The 24401-nt window shown below is 42.1% G+C and overlaps 2 protein-coding genes across 3 annotated transcripts in view; one reads left to right on the top strand and one right to left on the bottom strand.

The window, feature by feature from the left end:
* Positions 1-1804, top strand: part of LOC103185013 (dynein axonemal heavy chain 11) — a 157308-nt gene extending 155504 nt beyond the window's left edge. The window contains 1 exon segment of the mRNA XM_042331896.1: positions 746-1804. Coding sequence (XP_042187830.1) covers positions 746-993 — 248 coding nt within the window. The 3' untranslated portion in view covers positions 994-1804.
* On the bottom strand, positions 1210-21335 carry cdca7b (cell division cycle associated 7b). 2 transcript variants are annotated; one of them, XM_007903325.2, is made up of 12 exons: positions 21146-21335; positions 19748-19867; positions 18506-18604; positions 16980-17096; positions 16318-16452; positions 13945-14229; positions 12401-12475; positions 10276-10461; positions 8930-9058; positions 7578-7727; positions 6265-6401; positions 1210-2090 (listed from the first exon to the last, which is right to left on the bottom strand). In XM_007903325.2, exons 1-12 carry the CDS (start codon positions 21152-21154, stop codon positions 2063-2065), a joined length of 1470 nt encoding a protein of 489 aa, XP_007901516.1. In that variant the 5' UTR covers positions 21155-21335; the 3' UTR covers positions 1210-2062. The 2 variants fall into 2 exon arrangements, with proteins under 2 accessions (XP_007901516.1, XP_007901517.1); XM_007903326.2 differs by lacking the exon at positions 21146-21335 and adding an exon at positions 20517-20731.
* Between the last annotated feature and the right edge of the window lie 3066 nt (positions 21336-24401).

The following is a 24401-nucleotide window of genomic DNA, read 5'->3' as shown; positions in this document are numbered from 1 at the left end:
GGGATGTTAATGCAATTTTCAATGGACAAGAGTTCCCAACATGAACCACCTCAAAACTTAAATGCAATTTGCATTCAGGTCTTTATATAATATATTAGCCTACCACTTAAACTTAATCCCTGGTTTGTGCTGACTTAGTCCTAGCACAAAACCAACAGGTAGTTATTACTATCCAGTAATTCTGCCATTCAATCCAGTAGTTCAGTGGTTAGAGCACTCACCTTGCGAGAGACCTGGGTTATATTCCCGGCAGGGTGAAATGTTGGGCAAGTTTCCTTACTCCACATGCCTGTTTACCTAGCAGTAAGTAGTAACCTTGTTGTTAGTCGATTGGTGGATCATGTTTCCGGGAATAATAATCCTTCCAAAAAAAAATAATAATTTGGTCACTCAGCCCACAAATAGTCAATTCATTTTACAGTATATTCTGTGAAGTTCTTTGAGACATCTAGACATGAAAAGCGCTATATCAAATGCAAGGATTATTATTGTATGTGTGTAAATGTAAATGTAAAGTGAAGTATTATAAGTGAATGTGACTTGGGCAAGCCTCTAGACGTATTCCAGGCCCATAACTTCCTTGTCATGGACTAAAGGGAGAAAACAAAAAGGATAATTTTACACATTAAAAAAACAGAGCTCTGCTGGGTCAACACTAAGGCATGATGAACAAATTAAAATTAACTTGTTAAGTGTTTGCAGCATTTAATGCAACTAAAACTGCTTTTTATTTGCTGAAATTTAGGCGCAAGGTGGGATATCCAGACTGGTATCATTGCAGAAGCACGTCTGAAAGACCTGACTCCCACTATGCCAGTCATCTATGTCAGGGCCATTCCAGTAGACCGGCAGGAGATGAAGAACATTTATGAATGTCCAGTTTACAAGACCAAAATCAGAGGACCTACATATGTCTGGACTTTTAATCTGAAGACCAGAGAGAAGCCTGCCAAATGGATCCTTGCTGGAGTGGCACTTCTGTTATTTGTCTAGGTGAACAAATATCACCTGCAGTGGATTCCTATAGGGGTATAACAGATAATTATAATGATCTATAAGTTACTGAAAACTGCAGGTTTAGATTGTGTTTTGGGTTCTTGTACTGATGTTTAAAACTGGAAGTCTTTATTCTTTTACAGACAGCTTGAGTTTATTTCAACATAAATGTGCTTGAGGTGATTGAGAACGAACACTATAGCAGACCAGCCATCAACTTTTAAATCATTTATTATGACATGAAAATGGTTACAGACTGAAAATAACAATGCAAGTCTAGGTAAAGGTCATTCAGTGCAACAATTTTTGAAACACCTGTAAACATTAACATAAAACTGCAACAATTTTGTACATATTCTGAAAGAAAATCGTTTATAAATGGAAGCTCTAATTTAAAACAATCAACAATTATTTAAAACCCAAACTTTTTTTTCCCAAAATTAAACTTTTCCTAACAGCAGATGACTAACTGCAGATTGGTAGGAAGATGAAACGTTAACACAAAAAGGCAAGGGATGACACTCAGAACATGAATTTTTGCATTAACATCTACTAGATTTCCAGTTACAGTATCTGTTTTTACATAACAAAAATATGTTGCATACAACACAATGGAAGCAGGATGGATGTTCAATGGTGTCAGGTAATGCACTTTTAACACAAGATTGTTTTTCCCAGATCATAAGTACCTTATTTACTCAAATAATACAGCTTTTCAGTAGCATTATTGCATTCCACGTAAACTCGGGCTGCTTTGCATTATAAAAGTATACTCTTCAATAAAACAAAAAACAATTTGCAATTTACACAAATTCACTCATTTGTATGCATGGCTCAGTGTGAATTAACTTTTACAGTAACAGGTAGCTGCTTAGGAGAAAATCCTTTACAACAGATTTTCTAGTTATTTTCAAGTTCTAGTAATAACATTTGTAAATTAAAGACTACTTTTTTATGCAAAAATTCTGGTTCATAGAAAATAAAGGCAGAAAGCAGCTGTAATAAACTGTTTCCTTGAGTATTTAACCTCCACTTGTATTGTATCCAATTGATCATGGCTGGCATTTCAGTCATCGGTCAGTTGTTTCTGTAAACTAAGAAAAATTTTTTTTACATGAAAACAATTGATTAGTTAAAGCTGTAGCATTCAGAGTATTCCCACAAAATACAGTATAACCAGTGAAGTCAATTGCGCACAGCAATGTCCCACAGTCGTGGATTGAGTCACCAAATTATCATTTTTTTAAAAAGGGATCATTACCCCCGGAAAAGCGATCAGCCAATCGACTAACACCCGGGTTACTACTTACTGCTAGGTACAGAGGTATGTGGAATAAGGAAACTTGCCTAACGTTTTGCCCTGCCTGGGAATCGAACCCAAGGCTCTCGCTTGGGAGGCAAGTGCTCTAATCACTAAGATACACGACTCCATTAAGTATGTATGTAGGTAATAATAAATTGAAAGTACAGTAGGACCTCACTACTCAAGGGACTGGACAAAAGTGACCTACTTAGTGAGGTGACCTGATTACTGAAACAGGTTGGGTGATTCAGGTCACTGATGTAATGTTAAGGGCATTGATGATGAACGTTCAACAACCATACTTTGCAATCTCATTAAAAAGGCATTGTCACATTTAAAACAGATCTTAGGTTTCCTTATTAAAGTTCACATGAGAAGTTAAGATCACACAAAGTGTTCATTTTTTGGAGAGAATCCAGTGTTGTTTGCCTGGTGGGCAAGGCGGGGGACGTGAAGCAGGCCGGAACCCGCTGAGCGGAGGGAGCGGACAGGTTGGTAAGTGGTTAGGAGGTCGCAGAGGTAGCGGGGGGAGCAAGGCCATGGAGGGCTTTGAAGGTGAGGACCAGGATCTTGAACTGTATCCTTTGTGTGATGGGAAGCCAGTGGAGTCGGGCGAGGATGGGGGAAGATAGGGTCACAGAGCATGGTGTGGGAGGACATTGGTTGCAGAGTTCTGGATGATCTGCAGCCTGTAGAGGGAGGAATTGGGGAGGCTGACAAGCAGGAGTTAGCTTAGTCGAGCCTGGATGTTATGAATGTGTATATGAGGGTCTTGGCGGCCTGCGGTATGAAACAGAGCAGAGCCGAGCAATGTTGTGGAGGTGGGAAAGGCATAGCGGGTCATGGCACGGATGTGGGATATGAAGGATAGTTGAGGGTCAAACAGGATGCCGAGGTTCCGTATTGGCTCCATGGAAGGAGATGCTGTCAGCGCCTGAAGTATGGAAGCGCTGACGAGAGCCAAGCAGGAAGGCCTTGGTCTTGTTGACATTCAACTGCAGGAAGTAAGCCTTCATCAAGGACTTGATGTCTGACAGGCTGCCTGTGAGGACAGCAGTGGTCCTCGAGTCAAGGGTGGAGGAAGAAAGAGATGGGTGTCATCCGCATACATGTGGAAATTGACCTCATGTCTGTGGACGATGTCACCAAGAGTGAGCATACAGATATTGAAAAGGAGGGGAGCAAGGACAGAGCCCTGAGGAATGCCACACATGACGGTGTGGGGGCTGGAGGAGAAGATGTTAGTGGCGACAAAGTGGAGATGGTGGGAGAGGTAGGATTCGAACCAGGCAAGGTCTGTGAAGGTTGAGCTGAGGAGAGGTGGTGTAGGATAGAGTGGTCGACAGTATCAAAGGCAGGAGTGGTCGAGGAGGACAAGGAGACAGAGTCCTTGTCGCAGATGTTCAGAATGTCGTGAATGCCTTTGACCAGGGCTGTTTCCATGCTGTGGGCAGCGCGGATACCTGATTGGAGGGGTTCAGAACAGGGAATAGCAGGAGAGGAAAGAGCGAAGCTGGGATGCGACGACTTGTTCCAGGGGCATTGGAGAGGAATGGGTGGTTGGAGATGGGCAGTAACTGGAGATTAGGGATGGGTTAGTGGTGGAGAAGAGGATACTGGGATTGTCCCTGGATACCAATATTATCTTAAGAGTCAAAGGATTATTTGACAAAAGTGAGGGCGGAGCGGGAGTCTTAGTGTGGTCAAGCCAGATCTGTCGATGCACCATTAGGTTTGATTTGGTCCAAGTGCATTCGGTGGCTCGAATGTGTTCTTTGAGGGATCAGAGATGGATGGTGTACCAGGAAGTTTTACAGGAATATGAGGCGGTTCGGGGGATGTGAGGGGCAAAGGAGACAAGAATGGAGGAGAAGGAGTTGTGGAGAAGACATCGAGGAGGGCCAGAGGGGCAGGAGTTCGCATGACTCCAGGACAGCGGAGAGGGAGTGGGAGGAGTTTATTTTTTCAGAGGCAGAAGTGGAAAGGATATGGCGGTGTTAAGGGAGATTAAGTGATGGTCCGGGTGAGGTCCGAGATGGAACTTAGTGCAGAAAAGGACACTGGGTGCAATGTTCTATGATGGTGAGGACCGAGACAGTCAGGACCGAGTGATCACCAGGTTGAGGTGACCATGAACGTGGGTGGCGGAGTGGATGTGGAGGGAGAAGTTGAGGGAGGAGGTCAGCAGAGGTAGAGCAAGAGGGGATGAAGTGGAGGTTGAAGTTGCTTAGGATGAGGAGGTAGTTGGAGCAGAGGAGAGGGAAGATAGGAGGGTGGAAATGTCAGGGAGGAAGGTGGGGGAGGGCAATAAATAAGGAGAATTTTGAGGGAAAGGTTGGAGGGGTGACAAAGAGTAAGTTGCTCAAAGGAAGGGAAGGTTCCAGAGGAGCATGGGGATAGGCTGAGTGGGGACTGGGAGATGAGAGCAACACCACCACCACGGCGGTTAGGTCGTGGGGTATGATGGAAGGTGTAGCTGGGTGATGTGGCCTCTGTCAGGGGCAAGGTGTCGCCTGGAGTAACCCAGGTTTCGGCGAGGATGTCAATGTTTTCATTGACAATAAGGTCTTGGATTGTGCCCCTGGTACAAATACAGACACTACACTTTGGATGTGGATAGCGCTTTGAGAAGTTTCAACGTGCTAAGGCACTATACCAAATGCAAAATTACTAATTAAACAACCCTCAAATAAAACTAGTCACTCATTTCATGATTGATTGTGGGTCCGGGGCATTGGTATGTGCAAGTTGGCTGCTGTGATTAACTACAAAAACATAGTCACTACACTTTGCATGAATTCTGTAAAGCACATTGAGACAGACTCCGGACATGAAAAGTTATATCAAATGCAAGGATTATTTTATATTTTTGGAATCCAAAGGCAGTGATATTGAGGATAAAAGGTAACCACTCTGCACACAACTGTCCAGCACCCTTTCAGTTAGGGCTTTGGCTCGCTGAGGTCAGAGTCTGCCTTGCATTAATGCAGATCCAGGAGAGATCTTTCTGACCTGCCTCCCTGAAAGAATAATTACAGACCCTGTACAGTACTCATTTTATCAGCCTTTAACAATTGAAGGACTGAGTAAACTCAAGATTACCTCAATGTGGAATTATAGGCAGAATGAGATTGGGGTATGTACAATATATATCAACCTGTATGGATGCACACTACCTCGCAGTGCCAGTAGAAAACTAGTGTTTTTTTATTCCCAAATGTCCTTTAAACCACACATCCATGCTCTGACCCACTGAGCTGTCCTCAACCTCCTTCACCATCTCTCCCCTCAGGGCTCCAAGACCCTAATCCATGAATTTATCACCCACTGATCAATGAACTACCCAACACCTCCCTACACAAGTTGCAGACTATCCAGAACATTGTACCCAGTGTCCTTTTCTGCACTAAGTTCTACAAGTCGATCACCCACATCCTCATCTGGCTCCGCCATCTCTCAGTGGATTCTCCAAGATCTTCATCCTCCCTTTACATCCCTCTTGTCGTGCCCCACACTATCGGTGTCCTCCTCAATCCATAGCAACCCTACCACTCCCATCATTCAGCCTGCTTCATGTTCTGCACTCTACCAACCCACCAACAGCAGTCGGGCTTTCAGTCTATATACCCCCTTTGGAAAGCCATCCCAGAATTCCTCCGACTTGCTTCCTCTCTTACCATGGTCAAAGTGCATCTCAATACCTGGCTCTCTGACTGTGCTTTGAATCATCTTTCCCTTCCCACCCCCACTCAAATCCCAAGTCAGGATAAAAGGCAGTGTATAAATATAAATTTGTATCATATATACACAATGTGGAAGATACCCTCAAGAAGAAAAAGCTGAAGCAGAAGACTAGGAGCAGAGCAAAATTTAATTTTAAACCATAAATTAACAGCAAAAGCTAATTTTCATGGACAGTTTTCACCACTTTTACACTGCCCAAATCCACACACTCCCCAGCTTACCTTTCTAGATAGGCTTGAACATTATCGTATCCATAAAACTTTGCCAAATGGACAAGAATGCCTGTAGCACAGCGCCCATCCCGACGGCGGCAGAAGCTACAGTTACAGATCCCTCTGCAAGGAGGACATACCCAGTCCTGCACAAGATAAAACAGCCGATATTACATCTCTAAAATTAACAGCACTCAACCTCCGATTACCTTCACATAACACTGAATAAACATGCAGATACTTTAAAGGAACATGATAACGCTAAACACAGTTCATGTAAACACTGTGGAGCCCAGACATAAACTGGGTAACTACTTTACGGCAAAGATCTTTGGTCAGGCAGCCGGGTGTCTGACAGATGCAGAAACCCATCATCACACTTAAGAGTATCCAAACCAAGCTGAGTTTCACATCCCACCTACACATGGAAATTCTTGAATATTGGAATGGAGTGTGCACTCTCTCCTTGGAGGGATGTATCCTGCTTTCCCAATTCCTGAGAACATTGAGCACAGACTGGCAAGAACCAAGACTTGGATACCCCCCAGAGTGTGCATTGGGGTACCACATATTTTGCCATTGAAAGAACTCTCTGGTCATTGGGACAAGCTGCAGAAAAGATTGCCGGTCACAACTCCAAGCCCTACCAATGAGACAGGTTGGCTGTGCTGTCATCAGCAGTTCCCTGCGAACAGGTCTGGCTCAGGAACCAGACTACCATGAACACAACAGATGGCTGGCTTAATTCCGACATTCTGTTGCCAAGCATGTCACCTTGGAGCCAGTTCAGCTTCAGGATGACCCCACTTATCTCCCCCCGCCACAAAGGAGAATAGTCAATAGTTGGGATGACAGACTTTAGTATCCTAGATAGTTTCAAAGCAAACCTGCACCACCCACATGTTTGACTGTACACATACCCATGATTTAGCTACTTGCAGGCTAAACATTGGCACATGAAACAGACTCCAACTACCAATAATTACAGTCATCATGCTGGGCCCGATTCTCCACTGATTGATAAATTTACTGAATCATACCCACAATGTCTTAGTGTTAGGATCGCATCCTGCAATGTCATTCGTGTAAAAGGCTTGATCCGAGCCTGTATTATCATAGACAACCGAAAACACAAGCTCTTACAAAGGTTAAGCAGTAAAAATACTTCAATTTCAAATGGGAGTGATGTCAATTGTTCTGCTGTCCGACTAATGGGGATACGAGTCCACTGATTGAGAAATTAATAAAAGTGGAAAATTGGGAAACAAAAAAAACTAGCGAGAAAAATCAAACCATTCCTTCACAAAATAAAATATACTCACAGCGTCCAGAAGTGCTGTTCTGACATCTTCACCATATCGATTACGCAGACACGGCCCACAGAACTGACCTCTCACACCATAACAACCTTCATTTCGACAAATCGTTTTTGTATCTATGGTTTTTTGTCGACATTGATGGCAGGTGTTGCCCTAAAAACGCAAAAGTACACACACACATTTTACCTTTCGGTACAAGCCCCAATAAAAGGATTACTTCATCTTGAAAAGTGAAGAAGGCAACATCAAAATGACTGAATTTAGCATTGACAGACAGGGAAATTAATGCGCAAGACGCTGCATTTAGATATCAGAAAAGAAAGTGCATTTTACCCCTGCTGTGGATTAGTTTCAGCAGTATACACACAAGACAGCATAAAGATTTTCTGGGAAATTTATAGTTAAATTTACTTAGAAAGTTTGCTTATAGAAACAAAATAAAAATATTTAAATACGGGACAGAGTTAAAGATGGTGACAGATGATACTAACTGCAAGAATTAAAAATACTGCTGTGCACCCGAAAATTAGAAGACATTGAATCAATTAGAAGATTGCCATTCCAGACTGCTAACATTGATGATTATTACATTATCTGCTAGAGGCTTAGAGAGTAGAACACTCTAAACGCATGTTGTTTATCCACATATCAAAGTGAAGTCGGCAGCAATGTTGGCAAATGTTTTATATGCGTGCGATGTTACCCAAGGTCAGAATTTTCTCGAGTAACATGAGGTAGAGAAAGAATCAAACCAGGTAAGGACAGCATTATAGAAACACAAACAAACCAGACAGTTATAGAGGCAGAGAGAGAGGGAGAGAGAGCAATGCAGAAGCAAACATAACCCTGATATCTGCAGTTTTCATCTCCATAACAGGGCAGTGCCACCCCGACTACTATGAATAATGAGCTTTAAACTATGTTTAATTCCACTTACTCAGCGTTGAAAACATCAACTCTAAAAGGTCAATTTGGACAGCAAGGTGCAAACAATTAAACAAGGCTTCACATTTTGCACATGGAACACAACAATTGTATTATGCACCATGTGTAACACCCATGTATAGAGAAAATGGCTGGTACCCTTAATTATACAATTAACACAAATGAAACGGACTGGTTATTAAATACATAATTAATAAATCACTTGTTATTTCCATAATTACGGGAACCTGTAATTCTCTTGGTACATGTTTACATGTGGCTCAAAATACAGCTGTGTTTACATGTGGCTCATAATACAGCTCAATTTATTTCAGACTCTCCGATCGGACATCTATTTAAAGAAAAAGGATGAAGGAATAATAAGAATGAGTACCACCAAAACGTGCTGTTGGACACAGGTTGACACTAACCATAACACGATCGTAGATTTTGTCTCGAACAGTGATTGCAACATTATCCAAGTCCTCATCAGTGATATCATCAGCCGGCCGTGGTGCATATTTAGAAGATCGTCGCCTCCTCTTACTTATTCCCGCACCCTGTCAAATACATAGCATTTTAAGGGTTGTAATGGTGCAGTCACACCAGCAAAGGAAAATCACAACAGGAAAGCAAGTTCACACATGGTTAAGAATACCAACGGTGGCTGAAATAATAATAATACTTGCATTTGATATAGCGCTTTTCACATCTTCTAGATGTCTCAAAGCGCTTCACAGAATAAACTGTAAAGGGAAATGACTGTATATTTGTGGGCAAAATGCGGCAGCCAATTGTGCACAGCAGTGTCCCACAAAAAGCCATGGATTGAAGTGACCAACTTATTATTGTTTTTTTTCTTGAGGGATTATTATCAGGCGTGTGGAGTAAGGAAACTTGCCCAAGGTTTTGCCCCGAAGGGAATCAAACCCAGATCTCTTGCTTGCAAAGCGAGTGCTCTAACCACTGAGCTACACGACTCCACAATACAATTTACAATTAATGGAGCCTTTCATGGTGAAAGCAAGTCTTAAAAGTGCTCAATAATCCCGGATGAGCATCCGAGCTGGGGGTGGGAATCGAAGAGGGTGGGAAGGGAGAAGATGATCGAAGGTACGGCCAAATAGACAAGTCTTAAAACACGCTTTGAACAAGGGAAACAAGGGTTTATGTACATAACAAACGTCAATAAATAATCAAGTAACGATTAAAACATCTGAGCCATTGCAAAGCTTGATACTACCCAGGCTACTTCAAAATATTCTTGGGGACATTTTACACCTCTACATATCTATAGATCACAAGATTGTTTATTAAATAAAGAACGCCCTTCAGTCTATGAGGTCTCCTCTAGGTTGTCTTCTCTCAAGAATCTGAGCTTGTCTAGTCATTACTTATAGCTGATTTCTCTAACACTGGGGATCATTCTTGTTGTTCTGCATTGCCTCTAGGACCTGGGCAATCTCCTTATGCAACGGTGACCAGTATGCAGTATTAAAGGTACAATCTGACCAGAGCACTGTACAGCTTGAAAATGTTTGGGAATCTAAACTCAATTGATTTATGAATAGAGTTTATTATCCTGTTTGCCTTGATTAATGCTTCCTCACACGGTTTTGCCACAGTGAGTAAGAAGTCAACTAACACCCCGAGATCTCCTTCATCTTCCCCCTTGGCAAGTTCAAATAATGCTAATTATTTGAACATCCATCTTGAAGGGCATTCCTTTGTGTAAAAAAAATAGAATCAGTAAAAACGCTTCGAAATTGCAACCTACCTCAACAAAATGATTGGAAAAGTTGGTTCTCAGATTAAAGTTTTTCACTTGATCCATAAGTTTGGTTGGAGAAATTGCAAAGCATTCTACGGAGAACCCCTGGGGAGGCCGTGCACTCCTGGTAGGATTCACTCGACGTTCAATCTTTCCCTCGGAAAAGGTCCTCTTTGGGGTTCGCCTTTGTTTCTGAAATAAAATGTAATTATTTTACAGTAAGTGAGAAATAGGCCAGAGATCTACACTAACATGCCTATATATGGCTTTAATTCAAGAGCTTAACGCTTAAAATTAAAATGCTACAGATGCCTTCATTCATTCTAGCCTCATTGATATGTCGATCTTCATTGGCCAGTCTTCACACAACAAAATGTTTTCTCCCACCATCCAAAATGGGACTGTGGGAGCTGGAAGAAATGTCAGATTTGAACAGATTGGAAGGCTAGAAATAGCCAGAAATGGTTAAAATTAATTAAAAATGGAAGTCAAAATAAGCGTGGTAGCATCACAACAGAGAAAATAAGGAAGAAATGGGGGAGGGGGAAGAAAAGAACATAAACACGGGCAGTTAAAATTGTGTAACTATATATTTTTGCAGCTTATGTTTAATATTGCAATCAAGCTACCCTTCTGGCAGAGCAGCTTTGCGACTAATATTAGGATTTCATTCAGGGTGCGTAACTGAAAATGTACTGGTTGGCCTACCCAGAAAAGACTGTGAGAGCAATTTAAAGGTTTTCAACAATTTTAAAATGTGTTACTCATCCATTCCATAAAAAAACACTTTACAGGATATACAAGTAGTAAAAAGGTAAAAGAAATAAAGCAACGAAACAGAAGATTTCTGATTTGAGACAAGGAACTATGAAAATTATTTAACAAATACCATATGCTAGGAGTCAAAGTTTTCAAGAGGTGAGAATGGAAGACTTGGGGTCTGTTCCTTAATAGATATTTTCTACAATCGCCAAAGAAGTTTCAAACTTTATTTTGGCTTTCTTATTAAGCTGAAGGGGAAGACTGGACTTTGATTAAGCTCCAGGTTTCACTTCCTCCTTCCCAGCCTCAGCTGTCTCATTCAGGTACCAGCTTCTTCAAAAGGTTTTGATAACTCTACTGTAACTTTCACCCCCCCCCTTCCACTGCACCCTAATCAAAAATAATTGTAAATTGTGGTTTGGCAGGACTCCTGATATAAACCAATTTTACCACAAGCACCATACAATGAGACTTGGCTCATTCATGCTACCAAACAAACCATACGATACCATGCGCTGAATTGTAGGATTTTATCATGCCTCAAAAGCTTGCACGTTTACTAAAACCTCTGCACTATTAGTGCCTTTGTTTTATTTGTGTCTAAGATAAAATAATGGACAAGTTTAAATTGCACTTTGTACGCAGATGACAGCAAAGTTAGAAATGCTTCATGTTGGGAGTCAGCTGCTTTTCTGTTTTGGGTTTTTGGAAGTGCAACCAAGAAAAGTAAAAGGGGAGTGAAAAATAATAATAATAATAATAATCCTTGCATTTGATATAGCGCTTTTCACGTCGGGAGGACGTCCCAAAGCGCTTCACAGAACACACTGTAAAGTGAATTGACTGTATATTTGTGGGCGAACGCGGCAGCCAATTGCGCACAGCAATGTCCCACAAACAGTCGTAGATTGAAAATGACCAATTTATTATTGTTTTTGTTTTTTGGAGGGATTATTATTAGGCTCTGTGTGGAGTAAGGAAACTTGCCCAAGGTTTCGCCCTGACCTGCCTGGAATTGAACTCAGGTCTCTCGCTTGCAAAGCGAGTGCTCTAACCACTGAGCTACAGGACTCCACGAGTCCTGTAATGTAAATGTAAACAAATGACAGTTATGGCCAATGTCAATTATCAGATTGCCAAAAGGTACAATCCAAACTGACCTTTCCAACATCAACAGGTTTGAGAGTGAATGTCTCTCTCCCCACCCCATATCAAGATCAGAACAATGGTCTGACATGAAGGCAGTCTACACCTCTGCACAACACCATCTTTCAGTCTCACTGTAAAGAATACAAACCAAACTGATTCATAAATAAATCACACATCACCGTTCTCACCCCAGGGCTCTGGCCACAACATCAATACTTACTGAAGGCGATGTACTGCTCACTTTCACTGGAAATAGTCCGGGCATAGTTTTCAGCTCTGCCATGAGCTTGGCAAGCTGGAAGATAATCAAAAACAGATTAGTTTATGTTCCTAAAGGCCCCAGAAGATCTAGGTTTTAGGAATCTGCAAAGTAAAAAGAGAGAAGAAATATTCTGGAGAAGAAAAAACAGTACGTTATGTCATGAACTCAACCAAAATTATGATTTGAAACAGCTACAAATCAACCATTAGTTTGTCCCCATTGATAAATAATGCAGCCACAGGTTCATTTTAAATCCAGTTACTCAAAACACAAAAGTATAATCAAGTAACTGTCTTTTTTAAAAAAAAGATTTCGCATCAACTAAAAACTAGAATAATATTTGTCACTTGTCCCAAACACCTCTTGACTTTGATTGGCCACCAGTCTTGGAGCACTAGCTTATGAATGCATAAAACAAGAAAATAAAACAGCACAAACATCTTATGTTCCGTAGTGGCAAATGTAAAAGTATTATTATTTCAAGGAGCACCACCCCATTCACTCCAATTAGGAATTATCCAACCTGCTCCCAAGTAGCTTGAGAAAAATGTTTAAGACATGGAAAATTCTTCTGAATTTCTTAACCTCACTTTCAGCAGTTTTGTACACCTTGGTTTTCTAACTTCCATATTTGGTTTGAATAGTCTTGAGAAAACCAAGGCCACGCTTCACTCTCTCTCCAGCCTGCCTGAGTTGGTCCTGACCGTCACCCAGTTTTATTGAGGGCAGGAAGGAAGCCAATATACTACATCGTACTTATGTCTCTGGTTCAAATCCACAATTCCCTCCAGTGCTGAGTTTGAATCAGAAGGTTCTGGATTCAAGGCCCACATCAAATCAAAGCTGACAGTCAGCGCAGGAGGGAAGTGCTGTTTTTTGGATGGGAAATTAAAACCAGCCCAGTCTGCCTGTTTAGGTGGATTTAAAAAATTCTACAATACTGAGATTGTTTCTCCCAGTATTCTCATTGGATACAAATTGTTGTTCATTTGTCAACCTGCTCCCCAGCAGCTTGAGAAAAGTGTCTAAGACACGAAAAAAATCTTCTGAATTTCCTAGCTTCTCACTTACTGAGAACAAGATGCAAAATTCTGTTTATGTGTACTAAGGCAACTCCAAAACTTATCCAAACAGTTTGACTGCAATAATGTTGTACACCATGGTTTTATAACTTGTACATTTCCTTTGAATAGTCTTGAGAGTATTAATGCTAAAAGAAAACGCTTCACCCATACACTTAATGGAACACAGAATGCTTTGTTCACTGAACCTAAGACCACAACAACATTTAAAAGGGAATCAGATGAACAATTGAAAAGCAAGAATATGAGAGTAGAAGGAAAGAGCAGGGAGTTGAAAGTAGTTAGCCCCAGTGAATGAGCTAAGTTCGAAGGTCTGAATGGCCTCCTTCTGTGTCGTAATTTCTATGAAAGGTGACGTGTAAAGCAGCACTGTCACATTGTTAATTACATGTGACCTAACAATGTTGAAAGCAGTCTTACCATTTCTTTGTTTTCTTTAATGTTCAGTGCCCTCTTCAGCAGGACATTGGAGGTTTTCTTTTCTGACCCAGAATCTTCATCCGAGTCAGACTCCGAAGGTTCTGGCTCCCTTGCTTTCACCGGCCTCTTTGTAGGAAATTTGAATGCCACGCGGAGTCCAAAATGACTTTTCTTTGGTATCGCATCCATCTCACTGTCTGAGGAAAACTCGATTTCATAATCAGTTTCATCATCACCATCATCGTCTTCTGTGAAGCCTTCATCCTCCATCTCAGACTGAGTAGACTGGAAGAAACAAACATGCAAAGAAACAAAAGTAAACAGACATTATCTTCTATCTCTTCTTCTATACTAATAAAAACGAAATGTCCGTGTGTATCCGCCAAGAACGCAATAACCAATTGACATAAAGACATGATTTATACCTCATCGGAAAGTTCTTGCACGCGGGAGCGTCATGAGCATATTGTTTTCCAGCATCCAAAAGAAACGTTTGTAAAGTCAATGAGAAAACAAATTCTGTTTCAACTGCATTTATTTCCTTTCATTGTATTTTGCAGATTAACACATTGTCCTTTCATCCTTGGAAACTGTGTTAAAATTTCATGTTGAGCACCTCTATGCAGAGATCATGGCGATGACGCTTACTCTCAAATATGGGGCTCAGCAGAATGCTAGATGTAGCCATTTTCATACTCATACCAGCTCAGATAGCTTTTTAGAAATGGTCCCATGACCTGATGCAGTGCAGCCCCCGTTATAAAGCAGTGGTTAGAATACAAAAATATCCCAACCCAAATCTACAATGAGGCATGATCAGCCCTTCCGCATCGTGACATCACCTTGGGACGTCCTCCCGACATGAAAGGTACTATATAAATGTAATTTTGTACTGTATTACCGATCACGGTGCCAATTACATCACTATGACTGCACGCTGAAAGATGGCCAACTTCCTGCTCATCGGGTGCCACTGATGTTACTTCCTGCACAGAAAGCAGGAAACTAACGCTCCACGGATACACTGTAAAAGGCTTTTTCCTACAGTAGAACCCTTGTATAACACGCTTCATTATAAAGTGGGTTCACATAACCGTGTGTATCCTACCAATTACTAAATACAAAAAATCTAATGTGTGTTCAGAAAGTCAGCCAGCCTACTCAAAACAACAACAAATTTCATTTGTGTAACGCCTTTCACACCAGGAGAATATCGCAAGGCGCTGGCAAAACTCCGGCCAGCTTCTCAGATCCTAAAACTTTCATGGCATCAGAACAAACATCACTTCCCACATATGCACAGAAACCCGCTAACCTCACAATACACAACCAACTTACTTATGCTAATAGGAAGTGATGGCAACAACTTAGAAGTCAGTCATTATTAAACACGGGAAGCCTGCCAACTTACTGCATGCATACAAAGTGTTGATACGTAATCACACCCGTTTTGAGGCAAGTTGGGATTTTAAGGACCCCAAATACGATACTGTAAACAGGATTCTAATGTATTAGCACTTAAAATGGAAATGGGTTTCCCAAGTCCTTTTGTCTGCTTGATCTTCTCCATCTATCAAAGCGCTTCTGCTTGCTGCCTCATACTGCGACCTATTTCTCATTAAATCAGAAATGTGATCATTAGATACGATTACTATCAATTGGATGTGAATGAAATGCCAGCTGCCTCCATCTGTACCAAGCAAGTCATCCTGTTGATAACATCGCACTTACAAATAAGTGTAAAAATTGTTTTACGATTTTAAAGGTTTGCATTCGGTATTAAGACTGTAGGTAGGAAAGGGATGCAAAGATGTACAACAACAAGACAACAACAACATTTCATTTATAGAGCGCCTTTCACGTCGGGAGGACGTCCCGAGGTGCTGGACAGTTGGGTCAGGACCCGGGCAGGAGGGAAATGGTCAGGGTGAGGGGAGGGAAGGGAGGGAGCGAGGAGGGGGTAGAGAGTCGAGAAGGGAGCTGAAGGCATGGTCAAAGAGAAAGGTCTTGAGACCGGCCTTGAAGGAGGAAAGGGAGGAGGCAGCGAAGGCACTGGGGGATGGAGTTCCAGAGCCTCGGGGCTGAGAGGCTGAAGGCCCGGCCACCAATGGTAGGGCGGTTGGGGCGGGGGATGTGAAGCAGACCGGAGCCAGAGGAATGGAGGGTACGGGCAGGTAGGTAGGGGGATAGTAGGTCAGAGAGGTAGGAGGGAGCGAGGCCGTGATGGTACAAAGGTACAAGCTAAACACCAGATGTAGCACAAACACCATGCCCTAAATGTTTCACTTTGCTTAACATTTCTATGTATCCGAGTTCTATTCATCTTAGTTATGACGAAAAAAAGTAAAGGTTGAGTCGAATCCTAGTACTTACCCTGCACTCCATCTCATTGTTACGTTCAACATCCCATTCAGCGAACCCTTCAAAAACACTTTCAGCCGAGTCATTATCGTCAGTGAAAAGATCAATAAGTTCTTCTGTAATATACTTGGATTGGTAAGAGGGAACCTGAGAGTTGATAAGAATATGGGTTTTAGCAGGTTTGTGACATGCATATAAACGAGAAAGAGTTTATCGGGAATTCCTAACCAACAATAAGATAGGTATGCCATCAGGTTCAGGAGAACAGGCTTTTTTTTTCCCAAGGCACCCCAAAAGCCTAGTGGGTAACACAGCAAATCTCCCAACACAGCATTAAGCCACACAGATAAGAAAGTCAATTCCCGCTCTCTGCTGATCTAAGTTGAGAAGTTCTCCGGCCACTATATATTGACCTTAGTGTTCCTGATTGCTATCCTGGAATTTGTTCAGTAATGCCTGTATGGACATCAGGCAGGAACAGAATCTGGCCCACCTGCGACACCCTCCAGAATTGAATAGCCTACTAACACTCCTGTTTAAACCCAATTGCAAAGAATTACAGCACTGGAAGGCTAACAGTACTCTTGGAACCATATCCCAGAAAGCGTCAGCACTTTTCAGGGAAATGGAAAAATTAGCAAAAATAATATTTTTCTCAACATGGGTTTACTTACATGGCTTGATTTCTTAGAGTCAACGTGGTCCCATTTTTCTCCATAATCCATCTCTTCAAAGCCCATGAACTCATCATCACTTGGTGTATTGAAGACATCCACTAACAATTTTGGAGTCTGTTAAAAATGAGCAAACGTTACCAACAATATAACATATTCCTGAACCCCTCCATTAAAAGTCATGAAATAGCTGTTTAGATGTTTACCTTCACAAAACAATTAATTATTGCATGCAAACATTCAGTACATCATCATTTCTGTATTTAATCCCCCACATTTCTATAGAACCGCAAGATCCCTCATAGTAAATGCATTGTGTGTAACAATGCTGTTCCGCCCACAAAATATTCAGTCAATTCACTTTACAGTCTATTCTGTGAATCGCTTTGAGACATGTCGAAGAAGTGATAAGGCGCTATATCAAATGCAAGGATTATTATTATTACTACTTAGCCACAGAGACTTTACAAATCCTAGGCAAGTGGCAGACCCACTGTCTGTTAATCTATAACCCAACCCGAGTTAATAAAATGAGAAAGTGTGAAACACTGAACATCTCTATTTTTTCACCTTCTCCTCTAAATTGCTCTCCCTGACATTTGCACAAGTCTAGAACATTGACACCTGGTTAAGCAACCATGTACACACAGCAATACCACACAATATTAAGGTGCATTTACGATGATGGGTTTTAGAAATCTGGCAACAGGAGAAGATGCTGGTTTGACTTTTGTTTTGAAACAAAAACAAACCTTTATATTCTCTCCCTCACCCCCCAATTTTATCACACCCCAACATACTATTTTGGATTTATCTCAAAATATCTAATATTCTGTTCAAAAGATCACACCCACAAGTCTCTTTTTCCTTTGTCCTTTGCCACTGTATTATCACAAATGATGCACTGTCATGTTTCGGAGCATAAAAAAACAAGTTTTTGTTTTAAAAATTGAACCATTTCTTTGAAATTCAAATGAAATAAACTATGTGATTAGATTTCAGGTCTGCTTTGAGCACTAAACACTTACCAAAAGACTTTGCAAACTATGTGGTTTGTGCAGTCAACATAGCCTCTGACATTCCTCCCAAAAAATACAAGTGAAAAACACTAAATCTTAGTTATAAATTTGTTAAACCAAGTTATGAGTATACAAAGATAGACATCACAACCTACTTTGGTTCCAAAACAATTTTCTTTGTGAGTTGAAAACACATAGAGAAGAGCATATTCGTCCTAACTCTATTCACGTGGCAATATAACTGCTATTATAGACAAGGTCTTCCCAGTTTATGCCACCTCGCAGATTCTGGCATAACCAAGAGCAATACAGAGCAAACATAGATGACCACATTTTCAAACTCAAGAATGGACCATAAGAAAATAGGAAGCAAAGATACAAAATTCTATATATTTAGGATAGGGATTGAGAATATTGAAGAATATTTCCACACAATATTTTTCAAAATATTATGCTAATTAAACAAAAACACATTCTTATGAAAAGTGCATTTTCTGGACTACTTACAAGTTTGGCAAAACATTCTTCTCTAAAATCAGCCTCTTCGAAACCCATAAACTCTTCATCACTCTGTGCACTGAAGATATCTGCGAACAATTTTGGAATCTGAGGAAGAAAGCAGCACAGTGACTGGACTGAACTGAACAGTTCCAATATGTTTAAATACAACAATCAACTAGTTTTTCTAAAGATCAGTCACTGCCCAGTATGAAACAGACAGTTCAACACATGGTCCATTGCTGATCTCAGTCAAACAGGCAGCAAGGCATTAAACCTCGCATTCAGCCTGAACTGCCACTTGTTCTCGTTCTCCCACTGGAACTATCTATTCTTATTCATCCTCCTACCCCTACCCTCCCTGCCCTCCACCCCTCCTGATCCCAACCCCCAGCTTGGGTCCAAATCCCAGACAATCCAGCACCTTAGGATGTCCTCCTGACATGCAAGGTGGTATACAAATGTAATTATTGTTGTTATTTGGAGTTACTTGGTTCTACTCATAGTCTGACACTCCGATGCAGTGCTGGGAGTGTGCTGCATTGTTGAACGTGCCACCTTTTGGTTGAGATGTTAAACCAAGATCCGGTCTGCCTGTCCAAGTGGTTGATAAAGACCCGATTGATCTACTCGAAAGAAGTTTTCCGGTGCCCTGTCTGACAATCCCCCAGGTAAAATTGGTCGTCCACTTCATTGCTCTTTGTTCACAAATTAGCTGCCGTGTTCACAACGCTGGCACTAACTTAAAAAAACGTTAAGCACTTTGAGCTCCCAACATGAAAGGTGCTGTATCAAATGAGTATTATTGTTCTATCTGCTTACTCGTTCCTCACATCAAATATTTTCCAAGCATTTGTTTAAATTGCCCTATAGATAATGTTTATAAACTTGGCTTCAACAGATATTCGTGTTCCACTTGTAAGAATACACTTGAATTTTTTGCTTTAACTTCCCCATTTTCTTCAGAAGACTTTCTTCTTCGACCGTACCTATGGTCGCCTACCCTTTCTCCCGGGCTCCACGTCAAACTACATTCTAATGCTTCGGGATGTTTTACCCCGCATGATGGGCATCATATAAATGCAAGTTGTTGTTTCTGGTGATAATCCTCAAATAATGCCCTGGAGAGTTAAAGTAGTAATAGTCTCTCTACATACTCTATCAAAGTCAATTCAGAATTTTAAAAACCTCAATTAGCTTCCTCTGCAAAACCATTTTTTGAAGATATTTTCTCCATATGGGGTTACTTACATTCTGGCTTGATTTCTTAGAGTCAACATGGTCACATCTTTCGCCAAAATCTGCCTCTTCAAAACCCATGAACTCATCATCACTTGGTGTATTAAAAACATCTGCCACTATTTTTAGCATCTGTAAAATAAGATTTTACAAAAAATAAGCTGTGCACAACTTATGATGGTCCCTCTTCCCCACACCACCATTAGAACAGTGTGACAAAGTGGTTGGGGGTACCCCGCACCCATGGAGCTATACAGCATAAAGCCACTACCTTCGGAGAAGGCGGAGCAGTGGGTAGAATTGAAGGAGAAATGAAAATATACCAAATGATCTCCAGACTGCCTTGTGGGTTTGAGCAAACTGAACTGCACAATATGTCCATTGCATTTTTAACTCCGCCCGACAGCTGTGAACACACCTTAGAGAAGAGCAATGTTTAAAATGTGAAGGCACTGTAAAAGTACCCCTAAAACATGCAGATTTGAAAGCAAAAGGTGAGCTGCATCAGAGAGTACTTTGTAAGCAAATAAAAGGTACTTTAAATGGCGCCCTTTGAAACCACTCCTGACTGGTTCAGTTGTTGGGAGTGTATAACGCACACATGTACAGGATGAACACAGTGAGTGAGAGCTGCAGATAGTGTGGGTGTTTGGGGGCACGTGTGCGATTGTCAGGTGATAAATGTTTACGCGTTGACCGCAAAAGTTTTGTTTACATCTGCGAAACCATCCCCGACAGCCGTGCGGTGCGGTGCGGTGGTGCGGTGCGGGTGGAAGTTTACCATTAAATTAGGGCCTTTTTAAAGGGCATCGCTCAAGTGGTGCAACACAAACGTGAGCAGCAAAAGGGTCGGTGGAAATGTGACCCCTTTTCGAATCAAAACGTCGGGTTCGGGAACCTCAGGGAACAGCAGCAAAACACAGGAGTTTTTTCTTTTCAAAAGAAGTGATGCGAGGATTGCACCCTCACCGTGTTTTTCACCCCCCACCCACCCACCCACCCCAAAAAAAAAACGCCTCTCCAGCGCGTTCAACGCGTCGCAGCCTTCGCGCTCGGGTCGTGCAAAAGCGGGAAGGGGAGGAGTGGGAGTGGGGAGGGACGGAAAGGCGAACCCGAGAGCGAAACACCAGGAGGAGTGTTCGCGGCGGCCGCTGAGCGCGGTGTGCGAGGTTTGGCGCCAAAGCAACGAGCAGCCCCCCCCCCGAGCCCCGGGGAGAGGGGAGAGGCGCCGTCTGTGTACATAACACGGGGGGAGGGAGGGAGGGAGGAGGAGGGGAGAAGCTGCTGGTGAAGAAGCAGAAAAGTCTTTGAGAGAGATTTAAAAAAAATTGCACACACACACACACACATATATATATATAGATAGATATAAAGACAATGCAGAGAGTCAAAGCTGCAGCTCTCACTCACCGGCTCCATCGCTGCAGCTTAAATGTCCCGGGAATTGGGTCACTCACTCACTGACTGACTCACTGACTCACTGACTGACTGCCCGAGTCTCGCGCGGCAGTAACGAGGGCAGGAGATGGAATGGAACTTCCCGGGGACAATGGCGAGCGTTCCAATCCCGGGAGTGGGGAGGGGTCGGGTGGCGCCGCGCGCCGCCCCCGCGCTACACGTGTCCACTCCCCCCCGTCCCCCCGTCCCCTCAGTGCGGCCAAGTTTGGGCGTTTTTCACGCCCAATTGGGCTGTTTTTTTTTTGAGTTCGAGTTGAAATTACAGCGTTTTAAGTTGAATGAAACGCCCGAACTTTTTTTCTTCTCTCTCTCTCTCTCTCTCGCGCTCTCTCTCTCGCGCGCCCCATTTTGTGTCGGGCTTTTATTTTCTCTCTCTCTCTCTCTCTCTCTGGTGTCCGTGGTGGGTGGGATAAACACCCGCTTTTGGGGCGGGCGCCTCATTTTTTAAAAAAAAAACACACACACACATGGGATTTAAACCCCTGCAATGCTGCTCTCACGCCCAGTTGGGCGGTTTCTTTTGGTGTTGCTGTGCGGGGAAGAAAAAAGCAGGTGGGGGCGGGTGCATCATTCAAAAAAAAATGAAAGCTGCACCTCCCTCCCCCCCCCCCCCCCCCCCCCCCCCCCCCCCCACCACCACTGGAAGATCTTTTCTTACGAGTTTCTAAAGCACCGAACCCTAAATCGGTTAATCTGCTGATCCTCCCACTGGGGCAGCTCATGATATTGGGCTATTTGGGGCTCGTGATTGATGGACTTTGGGCGACAGAGTGTATTTTGGTTTGTGCAGATTGTCAGCTCAGTGCAACACTCAGGGTCGCTGGACTGTGCTTATCTGGTGAATCTCCACCCCCCCACAAATTCTCTTTCCCCTTGTGCATATATATATATATAACGTCGCAGCTTCGCTTGCAACCAAAGGATCCAATATGGGATGTAGATTGACACAGACCGACATTTCGTCTTTATCTACATTCATCTGGGAGGACTCCTGTGGGAGGACTTCTGTGGGAAGACTGTTGCTTGGGAGGACTCATGTGACAGGACTCCTGTTGGGAGGTCTCCTTGTTTAAGTGCATACCTGTGTGTTGAGCTTGTTTAGGATACAGCTTTTCTCACATATATCTATATTTATATACTAATATATTAATATAATCTCTCTAGAAGGGTGTGTGATTTCCTCTGTTGCTACTTTGTTGCAAAATACCATGCAAACCTCATATTTTGGGGCTTAATTAAAGCATTTTTTAAATATAGCTCATCAACGATAGGAGATCCTGGAGAAAACATATGCCCATGACACTCCCCCATGCAAGACCTTTCTGATGAGGTATAAATCATGTCTCTACATCAACTGGTTATTGCGTTCTTGGGAAACAGACAGACAAACAGACATTTTATCTTTATTAGTATATAGAAGATGGTGGAGGGGGAAGGCGCATCCCTGTGTTTGGCGGGTAAAGGCAGGCAGTGCTCACTGGCTGCTCTCACTGCACTGGGTGGGATCTGGGAGGGAGGATAGGAGCAGAGAAACTTTTGTCACTGGTGTACTCTCACTGATGACCCGAGTTTAAACCCACTCCTCCAGTTCACCTTATTTACTGCACTTAACTCCGACCCACCTGCGCAGAGATGTTTCGCTTCCTTCAGTCAACAATTTTGCCTACAAACACAGTTACTGCACTTTACAGTAAATCCAGTGAAAAAATTGATGCCGCCAGGGCACTATGCCAACTAAGGATTATGTTTCTAAAAATTATTATTTAACAGCAATAACTTTTTATGCACTGAGTCAGGAGGATATGGAATGCCCTGCTGGGAGCGATGGTTGAGGACCAATCCATTTTGTTTTTCACAAACAGCTTAAAATACCTTGAAATGAGTAAACTAGAGAGATTTAAGGAAAGGCCAGGTGAATGTGAGTGAGAGGGTTGCTCTTACAGGAACAAAGGCAGACACAATGGCCTTCTGTACCATAAATTTCCATGGTTCTAACTTGCATTTACTTACTGCCCTTCGCAGAGGATAACATCTCGGAACACTGCATAGTGGCAGGTTTTGGCAAGATCGCAATGAAAACTTATGTCAAACTTCCAACTTTACATCTGCCGGTATTGTATTCACACAAGAGATCCAGAGACAGATGTGTTTGTAGTTTCTGAAGTTTTCACTTTGTTTTTTTCATTTTGTAACTGCAATTTATGTTGTTTTATTTTTTGAAAGTATTGTAGCTGCATTTCCAGATTTCTCAAATTGCATTGTGTACCTTCCTTATTCAGCCCACTTGTGCTAGGAATTTTTATGCTGTGATTACAGTGCTAAGCTAATCTATTACAAATGGGTTTTACTGTCATTTTGTGTTATATCTAACTGGCAGCAGCACAAGGTGGTATTGCTGCTTCTAGAAGTGTGAGAATCAGCTCCAAAGTATGAAAGATTCCTCCAGGTGTCTTATCAAACTGGCCTCCCATTTTATTTTGTCTCAGCCCTCCCCTATTGCCACAAACAATAGTCTACTTGTCTACAACAGTACAATTTGAGAGAAAGAAATGGAAATTTTTCAGCACAGATGGAGGCCATTCAACTCATCATTTTGTTCTAAGTGTAAAGATTATTATTATGATTATTACTCTTTTAAATTATTATTACTTTTCAAGTTCTTTTAAATTGCCCTTATTAAACCTACTTTTCAGCTCTTTCCTCATATCCTTTAGGAGAGGAAACTTCAATCAAGGCATCTTTTTCAGGGTCTCACTTAGGAGGAATTGACAGAGAACTGGATAATGTCTCAATATTTTTTTCCACTCACTTAAGTTCTGAATGGCAATATTCTGCCAAAACAAGTAGGAAGAGTGTTGGAGACTGTCAAATGTGTGCACCACATCAACCAGAGAGACAAGTTGCTGGGGAATCCAGGTCATACAGAATTATAACAGCTACCTGCATTTATGTGGCACCCTTGGAGGATTGCAGGATTGCATCTTAGATGGCAGGGTTGGGCACCGAACAAGGGAAAGGGGGAGTTGGATTGTTAAAGATAGATGAAGAGAGGAGGAGGGATTGAGGCAAAGATTTGGGACATAGTGGCTGAAAGCACATAATAATCCTTATAATAATCCTTGCATTTGATATAGCGCTTTTCACGTCGGGAGGACGTCCCATAGCGCTTGTTCCATTGATGGTGGGGTGGAGAGGGGTTTGGAATTTT

The sequence above is a fragment of the Callorhinchus milii genome, unplaced genomic scaffold, assembly GCF_018977255.1.
Source record: "Callorhinchus milii isolate IMCB2004 unplaced genomic scaffold, IMCB_Cmil_1.0 Scaffold2, whole genome shotgun sequence".
Classification (NCBI taxonomy): domain Eukaryota; kingdom Metazoa; phylum Chordata; class Chondrichthyes; order Chimaeriformes; family Callorhinchidae; genus Callorhinchus; species Callorhinchus milii.
The sequence above is the reverse complement of the archived record's forward strand: the minus strand, read 5'-3'. Positions and strand labels throughout refer to the sequence as shown.

Bases quoted from the DNA above. Each gene is read 5' to 3' on its own strand.
- cdca7b (XM_007903325.2), bottom strand. The intron at 16,453-16,979 runs GTAAGTAAACCC...ATCAACTCTCAG, and splicing joins ACTCTAAGAAATCAAGCCAT to GTTCCCTCTTACCAATCCAA. The intron at 2,091-6,264 runs GTAAGCTGGGGA...AATTTTTCTTAG, and splicing joins GTTCAAGCCTATCTAGAAAG to TTTACAGAAACAACTGACCG.